This window comes from Parambassis ranga, chromosome 16, assembly GCF_900634625.1.
Source record: "Parambassis ranga chromosome 16, fParRan2.1, whole genome shotgun sequence".
Classification (NCBI taxonomy): domain Eukaryota; kingdom Metazoa; phylum Chordata; class Actinopteri; family Ambassidae; genus Parambassis; species Parambassis ranga.
In genome coordinates this window covers 13,192,186-13,202,020 of record NC_041036.1, presented here as the reverse complement: position 1 = coordinate 13,202,020, position 9,835 = coordinate 13,192,186, and the positions used below count along the sequence as shown (strand labels likewise).

The window sequence follows — 9,835 nt, the reverse complement described above, 5'->3', positions numbered from 1 at the left end:
CTCTGCTTTGCAGCCTGACACTTGCACCTTCCTCAACCCCCCCCCCCCCCCCCGCCTCACTCACGTCTTCTGTCTCCCCCTCGTATGAACAGGTTACATTCTTCCTTCTCCTCTGTCCTCCCCCGCCGCCCCTTCCATCAATGTCACGTCCCCAGAGCTAAATTAACTGATCTCCCTTCCTTTGCTCTTTCTCCTTTTCCCTCTCCTCTCCCTCACTGCTTATATTACAGACTTGACGCCCTGCCAGACATTGGTTTAATATAACACACATTCTCTGTGCCTTCCACCCGCTCTCACATTACCCTCTCTTTCCAACTCCCACCACCCCACTTACATACGGGCACTGGCCGCTTGCTTTTTCCATACTTTACCCACCGCAAAAGGAGCTTTTTGTTCTTGAATAGCTCCCTCATTGCCATGGTAATCCAACAGAAAGAGACTCTGCAGTTTTTCTGTCCAGGGCCTCGTTGATGAAAAATAGTAAGTTACGATGGGTTTCTTAAGTGGCCCTGAATATAACAAATCACTCAATGAAACTCTGAAGTATTCACGAAGAAGTCAGACATTTATGTAAAAAACATATATTACTGCTGTCAATCAATTTCCTGCATTTGTCTGCTTCTTCTTCTTCCAGGTGGACTTCTTGCTGCTGTGTCGGCCCTCCTGTTGATCCCCTTCTTCCTCTGTCTCACTTGTCCTCCAACATCATCCTCTCCCCTTCCTTCCCTCCTCCACCACCTCACCACTCGCTGTGGTAATCCCATTACTCATGTGTGAATACCAGCTGGGGAGAGAGAGAGAGAGAGAGAGCGGGAAGGATAGGGAGGGAGAATGTGCACAGAGGGTAGCTGTGTGGAGGCCTTGCATCTCAAATAGACAGTTAGACACTGGGCATTTTCACAAACACTTTGTCCAGAGAGAGAAGATGGAAATATTGACAGACATTATACATTGTTTAACTGTACTTCAAATGTAAAAAATAAAAAGCTTTTTTAAGTAGTAGTAGCAGCAGTAGCAGTAGCAAGTAGATTTAATCTGAAAACCCAGGTCAATTTTTGAGGGAGTCATCACAATGGTGGAAAAAAATGGCATAGAAGCTTGTTATATATGAAGTTTTTGCCTTGTGTTGTTAATGTGTTTTATTCTAAGCCACAATCTGTTCCTATCTAACCAAGTTGATTTAATGGCGGACTGAACTGGCAGTGAAAACAGAAGCAAAGTGACGGGTCATGAAAACGAGACCCAAACATGCGCTTCCAGGGTAAAAAAACAGTGCAGTAATGTTTTATTTTACAAACCATCCCTTCATCATCATTTGCACAGCTCTGTCAGCCACATCGGCCTTATTTGTGTTGTTTTTGAGTCACTGACAATCAACATCATCTGGAGTACACATCACTTGTGATGTTGCTGCTTACACAGATTGAGCCCATCACTTGACCTAACACTTTCATGCAGCAATTTATTTTAGTAGTGTTTTTGTTTTGCTAGTGTTTTCCTTGTTAGTCTGCCATTTAGTATTTATGCTACTGTTGTACTCATATTAACGATCCTAAGAGAGATAGAGCCAGTGATATCTGGCTGTGTATCCTGACTGGTGGACTGGCAAGCTTGAAAATAAACAACTTCTTTGGTGACAAAGAATCCATTGACTTCCTTATTCTGTCTCTCTCTCTCCCCCTCCTACTCCTTGTTCTCCGTTGCTGTCCTCTCTCCTCGCTCCTCACTCTTTCTCTGTCTCCTTTATTTTTTTGCCGTTTTTGAAGGGATGGGTGAGTGTGTGGTGTTTGTGTGTGTGTGGAGGGCAGAGGAGATTTGGGGAGGGGGGCATTAACCGCCACCCTACTGCACTTGTTGCCCCTCAGCTGCCGGCTTTTTCTTTCATCCGGTTTGCTCTCTCCCTCCATGCCTTTTACTCTTTCCTTTCGCTTTTCACAGTTGCACAAGAAGTTAAACCTTGTTCTCCACCGCTCAAGGTTCCCCACATGAAGAATTAAAGCTTAGCAAGGATTTAGCTGTTCAGGCGTTTCATACAACTCTTTGTGAAGTTGATTGTTAAAGATAACTCCCTAGAAATCAAGTCTAAGATAATTGCAGCAATGAAAAACGGAACGAGAGAGCAAGGGAGACATTGAGTGTGCACATGTATATGTGAGTGTGTGTGTGTCCATGCGTTTATTTACGTCAGCAGCAGCATGAATCATCAAATACCCTATGTACATACTGTATTACACCTCTGTTGGTTGTTCAACGCCCCGTCCAGGAATTATAATCCTGCCTGGCTTCCACTGGTTGTTGAAATCAGGTTCTGCATGTACATGTGTGTTGAGAGTGTGTGAGTGTGTGAGTGTGTGTGTGTGCACTGCCTGTGGTGCCACTGGTTAGTGGGCTACCACACCCATTGTCCACGGTAATTACACTTACTCAAGCCATCTGTGTTGTAGAGGCTCAGACCAGTAGAAACTGTTGTGCGTGTGTGTGTGTTTTAATGTTCACTGTATGGCATGCAATTTGGTTGCAGCGCAGTGAAAAAAGTGTGTGAAGTGTTTTTATGTTCTTCAGCAAGTTGTGTATCAGTTGGGCAATCTCAATCATTCTTACTTGGGGTTGTGCATCACCTCAATCACGTTGGATGAAGAGTGGAGCAAATGGGGGGTGGGTAAAGTTTAAATCCATAGGGTAGATGGGATGTTCACACCCACCCACCCAACTGTGAGCATTCACATACACACAAATACTCCAGTGACAAAATCTCGGCTCTCCCTTTCATTCCCTCCGTCTTTCTCTGCAGAGCGTCTGTCTGTCATTCTGATTAGGAACGGGCAGAGTCAAATAAAGCTCAGAGGGGAAGAAAAAGGGCGGGATGGGAGATAGCGGGAGTTACAGATGATGTGGAACCTATGAGACAAGGCTCTTCTGTTTGTCAAACAAATGATCGGGTTCACTTGGCAAAATATGGCTGCATCTAATCTGATGGTGAGATCATTTCAAGGTGATATCATTTTGATATAATAGTGAGAGAACTGCAAATGTTTCATCACTGTTGGTGTCTTGTAGGTACATAGGTACAACCCCGTTGTGTACAAAGCAAATAAGAGCATGGTTTGAAACCATTGTGAAGGAGGCCCCAAATGCTTCTTAATGTGAAATTGCAATAGAAAGAATTCTCCTTATGGCAGCATTGATCTTCAGTTCTTGGCTGGATCAATAGACATAATCCTTGAGTGAAAATACATCAGTACATGGGCATAGATTATGCATAATTCATAGTCACAAAAGATGTCAATGGTACTATTACATGCAGCTATTAATGCATTTACAATTCAAAGCTAAAAGGAAATGAGGAAAGAAATAGGAATGATGGTAAGTAACTCAGGTCTGTGGCTGTACTTGATGTGGAGACCTTGGTGACAGTAAAAATGTGAAGGCTGGCATCTGCCTTTACCAAAATCTGTCTCAGGCTTATTCCAGACAAAATAGTATTCACTTAATAAGTTACTGTATGTTAAACATTCATCAGCAAGCCCTAAATTCTTTCATATGTTCAATTTACAAGTCTAAAACCTTTAGGTTTTAAGCTCAAATAATGACCTGAAGAGGAAAAAAGTGAGAGATGTTGTGAGAGGAGGGAAAGAGATTTAGGCATGGAGAGGTGGCAGAGGATGGAACAGCAGGAAGAGGAGGAACAGAAGAAGAGGTGTGAGAGTGAGGGAGGCTGGATGGACATATGGATGGATGGACGGTAAAACGATGACAGAACAATGTAAAGAGGAGGAAATAGGTGGACAAACAGTCAGAGGGAGGAGGAGGAGGACATGGGTGGGAGAGAGGAAGGAGGGTGTTGAGTGAAGCACCATGTTTATCAGTGCTCAGAATGTACTGTGCTGTAGATTTGTCTGTAAATGTCATCTCTTGTGCTTGAGTTACAATAGAGAGCGGTTGCACAAGTCACAAACAGGCACGAACACACACATGAAAATAAATGCACATGGAAATCAGATGGGAGATGCAGTTTGTCTGAACAGCCCTTTCATTTTTGACTGTCAGGTTTTCTCCTGTCCCTCTCTTTGATTCCCTCTTTCCCATCTCTACCTCTGTGTGAAGAGAGCTCTTCACCTAAACCAAAAATACAGACATCAGAAGACAGAGAAGTGATAGATGAGTGTGTGTCGGATGCAAAACAGATAACACTTCAGAGAGAGCAGCATTCCCAGCTGATTGCCCTATTGTCAGGTGCTGTGTGGGAAAATGTCATACAGATCTGTCCGCCAGCTTTCCCGTGTTCTGAAGAAAACAGGACAGGATGGCAGTCCAGCATCCACTTAAATGGGTTCTTTTGGTCCTGTTTTCTTATCAGGCAGAGCAGAGTTGGTTTCCTGAGTCTGTCAGAATGGCCAGTGTCGGGAGGAGAAATCCTGTTTGTAAATCACACCACTGGGACACTGCTGCTGTCACAGGGACTTTGTTTACTTTGTTTTACCACCACCGTCTTATCCTGTTGACAAGGCAGGGCAGTGGTGTGTGTCACTGATGTAGCAGTGCGGTCAAAAATGCACAAAAAAAAAATCCCCACTGTCCCTGGCACCAGGTGCTGAGACACACTTCACTTACCATGTATGACACCTCACCCAGTCACATGTGCTTACCAGTAACAACTTCATATCAGCACAGGAGGAAGCAGGGGGTCAGCGTGTGTCCGGCCCTAAAAAATTAAACAAGTCATGCTGAACATCTGATTGAGGGATGTGACCGGATGTCTCTATGCTCACACACACACACAAACACTCATGTACACTGTATGTGGTTTGACTGTATGTTTGTGGCTGAAAGGTTCTGCTTCCTTTTTTTAACCTCAAATTGTTGCATTGTTTAATCTGAGGGAGTTACTGTAAAGATTTAAAAGAACCGGTAGCTGCTGGGTAACAAATTTAAAAACATTTAACACTTTAGATCCACTTATACATATGTAGAGGACACTAACAAACAACACATTTACTTAATGTCAGATTTTAATATCAGTTTTTGGGGAAAAAAACACAACATATTAAATAAAGAATCACAACCATGACAAAAAGTACAATAATGAAATCGTATATACACATACAAATAGACAGCAATATCAAATGGACTCTTGAAAATAGAATTGGATTAGAATTATGTCATTGTCTGTATTTTTTTTATTACTACTTATACTAGAGTTTTAATGAGCAATTGTAGTTTGATTTCCAAAGTTTAATTTCACATTTTTTCGTATAAACACGATTGGCTTCTAAACTTGTAAAAAAAAAAAAGTTCAATTAGTTAAACAGAATCTGCCTTCATCTGAATACACCGTAAAGCAAAATACAAGACGAAACTTTTGTTTTTTCCATTTCTGAATAAAAACGTCACATAAATGTATCACTGTGATATCTGAAATGTGTCTGGCTGGATAAGATATGCAGCAAAGACGAGCTTCAGTTTCCTGTTTTCAGTATTAATCACAAAGTGACGCTTTCATGTTGTTTTTGCGGGTTTAATAAGTGTAATTATCCTCATATGAAGAGGCCTAATTAATACCTTAACCCACACTGACGTAAATGGACGCTGTGAGCCGAGCTGCTCTCGCGCCTCTCTCGATTCGTAGGATTCGGATGTGATGTCACCACGGCAGAGCGCTGTGACGGTCTCCCAGGCAACGACGCGTGCTGCAGTGACGCCAGCTCAAGCCCCGGCTCGTGGTGAGTGGGCGTGACTCGCCACGTTAGCCCCCCCCCCCTCTCTTCCTCCCTCCCCTCTGTCTCCCGTCAGTGTGGGCGGGCCCCACTCAGAAGAGAGCGAGCGAAACACGACACCCGGAGGACTGAGAGGCGCGGGGGGTGGGGGGGAGGAGAGAGTAGCACCGAGTGGTGTGAGAGTGAGTGGAGGACTGAAAAAGTCGGAGAAGAAAGAGAGGTTCCTTCCTAGCGTTCATTTCTGTCAAAGAAGTAGCAGAGCTCCGCGGCCGAGGTATGTCACACAGCGACGAAGATGCGGTTGAGGCGGAGTAAGCAGCTACTGAACAGTTAGCCAAACAACTTGTTTGAAGAGACTCTTTTTTTTACCGCTGCCTTGAGTCGGGACGGTTGGCCGTTTTCCGGCGCAACTTGAACAGATTTCAACCGTGCGAGGTTGTTGGAGGAAAGGACCAACGAGAAAGCAGAAAGCTAAAGCCTTCGGTCGGGTTGTGTTTGTTGGCCAGGAGACCCAGGGTGAAAACGGACCGAAAGAGCGCGGCGGCTTGGAAGAGCCGCTCAGGCAGCAGCGGCAGACACAAAAGTTTGCCGTGTATCTTTTTCCTAGTTTTCCAGATTGGAGAGCAGAGCGGGAGGAAGGAGACCGAGACATTGACTTTTCTGTCCGCGAGCAACTTCGTGGAATTCTTCTAGTTTAGCAAACTTTATCTAACGCGGACGGCATGAAAACACCTGGAGATAGTGGTAAGTCTGCCTGCTTCGATTCTACCCTACCACTGTTTTTGTTTACTTCTCCTAACAAAGCTAATAGTGCCTATACTGGTGGTTAATTAACTGGCAACAGCAATAAAACAGCGGCGTGAACCTGTTGATTTTAGCTGTGCAAAAAAAGTTCGTAGTTTCGCCTCCTAAGTGACTGAAATCTGGTGCAGGTATAGTACTGTACTCCGGTCTAAGAGGAAGTGGTTGAACTACTGTACAGTTGTTAAAGCGACATCCTCTGTGTCACCCTGACAACCCATTTTCACCATCCAGCACCTTTCAGAGACCTGACTGAAAATTCTAGAAACACAATACCAGAGGCTGCTTTTGCACAATGGGAAGTGGCCGTGTTGACTCGTCTCCTGCTGCTGGATGTGTCAGAGTGATCGGATCTATGCGGGCATAGACGGAGCAAGCTGATATTAACCTAGTAATTGTGCATACATTTGTCAGGTACTTGGCCTGTCAGCATATGGAAGTAAGGAGTGTGGGGGTGGGGATTCCCAGCAGTCAGCTGAGCTCTGTATGTGTGTGTATTTGTCTAATTCCTGAAATGCTTGCATAAGTTTGTTCATGCTCCTCTGTCCCAAAGCCACTGCAATTTTCTTTAGAAGAGAGGAAGTGAAAGTACTGTCAAATGTGCCGCCTATGCACTTCATTATTTTTGAGTGTTGGTCATAAAATGTGTGCCTGTCAAGTTCTGAAAGTTGCTGTCTATGTAGTAACTATTAAACATTTGGAATAGGACTGTGTGTGTGTGTGTATGATTGACAGACAGACTGTGTGGGACCCTTTCCACTTGGGACATTACCCTTCCCATCCCCCACCCTGTTCCCTCCTGACTCCCGCTGCACCCAGCCTCAGCCCCTCAGCCCTACACATTCCTGCACACACACACCCACTCCCTGCTGCAGCTCCGAGGAGGCTGCCATGACATCACACCACATCCCACCACAAGCAGCCCTTTTATTAGGAGGTACACAGTGTTGTGTGGCAGCAGATAGCTGAAGCTCTTCTGGGTAGACACTAAAAATTGATTGTTCTTAGGTTATGGGTTTGATGTATGCACTTGGTGTGTGTGTGTGTGTGTGTAGTAGTAGTTTGGCTGTGTTTGTTATCTGGGCAGTAAAGAAGTTTAACCAGTCCCATTCTGAGATTCTCAGCAGTGATTGGTATGAAGCGTGTACTGCCATCAAGCAGCAAACTGGCCAAATAGCTGTTGTTTTTATCGTAGACTATGTTGATGTTAAGTCTTGAAAATACTTGTTTAATTAAAATACAGAACAGACGATAAGTGTGAAAATCCAAGAATTAAATTGGTGTGTTCTCATAAAAATTAGAGATAAAATAAAAAATTAAATTGGGCCTGCGTGAGTCAGTCTTTGTTACTGCCACAGGCTTTGAGTTTCTGCCTACAGGCAATGTTTGGAAAACTTACCTTACTGATAAAAAATGAAATAAAATTAGATTAGAATTTCTTTCCAGGCTCAGAATGGGCTGCATGACAGTACGCCTGATCAGTCTCTGTACTGTAAAAGCAGCAAGTCTCTGACAGAAAATTATGCAAAACAAAAGAAAATACTACAACTCTGGAAGCTTTGGTTATGAGAGGGGATTTTTTTTCTCTGTAAAGACATATTCTAGCTTGCATTCCTTTTGTTTAACAGTTGTTTGCTATTAAACACATCCACATCCCCTGTTTGTTAAATTTGATTAATCCCGTTGATTATCTAATTGAATAATGCTCTGGTAAACATAGAACTAATGCCTCTGATCTTAAAGCAGGAATTATTGAACTGTTTAATCTGTGGTGCTGTCCTGATCTTTGATCTCCTGCTGTTGCTGCAGTTGCAATCAGAAAACAAGATTTAACCCTTAACCTGTTTATAACCCGTTGCTTAGAGTGAACACATTTGCTGTTCGTGGAAGGATAGAAAAGTCTGTGAATGTGTGTAGGATAAAAAAATACATGTAATCTTTCTTTCCTGCAATATTTGATGTAGGATTATGTCCTCATGTGATGATCCAAGCCTCTGTGGAAGTTTACGTCCTTTTCTTTCCAACACCGGACACTTTTGGACTGTTTTTCAAACTGGCTTTATTAGTCTAAATAGATGATAGGATTTCTGCTGAGACAAGAGGCTGGATGTGATGAGCAGGAAATGGTGGAGCTATATTTACACCTGTTGTTGCTAGCAGATGGGTGTTGGTTTTGTGGTGTTGGAAAGTCTCTGTTTATATCCAATCACTTCTGTTTACCTGGTCCTTGTTAGTGTTTGATGTAGCCTGGTTGGTCAGAGCCAAAATATTCCGGCAGTTTCATTAGTCAGCAAAGATGTGGTGTGTATTATCTCATCTAGACTTACACAATCATATATTCACCTTTGTGTTTACCTCAAAGGCTGTGCTAATGATTAACCCTCATGCATTGTTCGCAAACACTACCCTAATGTGTTGTTCGGGGACAAAAACGTCCCCTAACTTTAACGGTTTTAAAAATATATTAGATAAATATTTTTTTGAAATTTTTTTGCATAGACCTTTTAATTAACTTCAGTTCTAATCAACAGTAGTGAAAAAATCATTTTCCCCCAGGATTTTAACCCTTTAATCACCAATTTTATGAGGGGTGGTGCTGAAAATTGAAAAAAAAAAACACAAAATGGCTAATTTTTAATAGAAAAGGTGAATGTGGACTGGATTCTTTTGAACCTTTATTACAGTCTTGGTCATGTCAAACATCAGTAAAAAAATTGACTTGATTGCATTATTAGTTTTTGCACAGCACTGGATTTTCTTTTTTTCTCCCTAATGTGTTGTTCGGGGACAAAAACGTCCCCTAACTTTAACGGTTTTAAAAATATATTAGATAAATATATTTTTGAATTTTTTTTGCATAGACCTTTTCATTAACTTCAGTTCTAATCAACAGTAGTGAAAAATCATTTCCCCCCAGGATTTTAACCCTTTAATCACCAATTTTATAAGGGGTGGTGCTGAAGATTGAAAAAAAAACACACAAAATGGCTCATTTTTAATAGAAAAGGTGAATGTGGACTGGATTCTTTTGAACCTTTATTACAGTCTTGGTCATGTCAAACATCAGTAAAAAAATTGACTTGATTGCATTATTAGTTTTTGCACAGCACTGGATTTTCTTTTTTTCTCCCTAATGTGTTGTTCGGGGACAAAAACGTCCCCTAACTTTAACGGTTTTAAAAATATATTAGATAAATATTTTTTTGAAATTTTTTTGCATAGACCTTTTAATTAACTTCAGTTCTAATCAACAGTAGTGAAAAAATCATTTTCCCCCAGGATTTTAACCCTTTAATCACCAATTTTATAAGGGGTGGTGC

At 42.2% G+C, this 9,835-nt stretch overlaps 1 protein-coding gene across 1 annotated transcript in view; it reads left to right on the top strand.

Moving 5' to 3' along the window:
• Positions 1 to 5,881: 5,881 nt before the first annotated feature.
• The window catches only part of erfl3 (Ets2 repressor factor like 3), a 44,065-nt gene continuing 40,111 nt past the window's right edge, over positions 5,882 to 9,835 (top strand). The window contains exon 1 of the mRNA XM_028424409.1: positions 5,882 to 6,458. Coding sequence (XP_028280210.1) covers positions 6,437 to 6,458 — 22 coding nt within the window. The 5' untranslated portion in view covers positions 5,882 to 6,436. The remainder of the gene's footprint in view (positions 6,459 to 9,835) is intronic.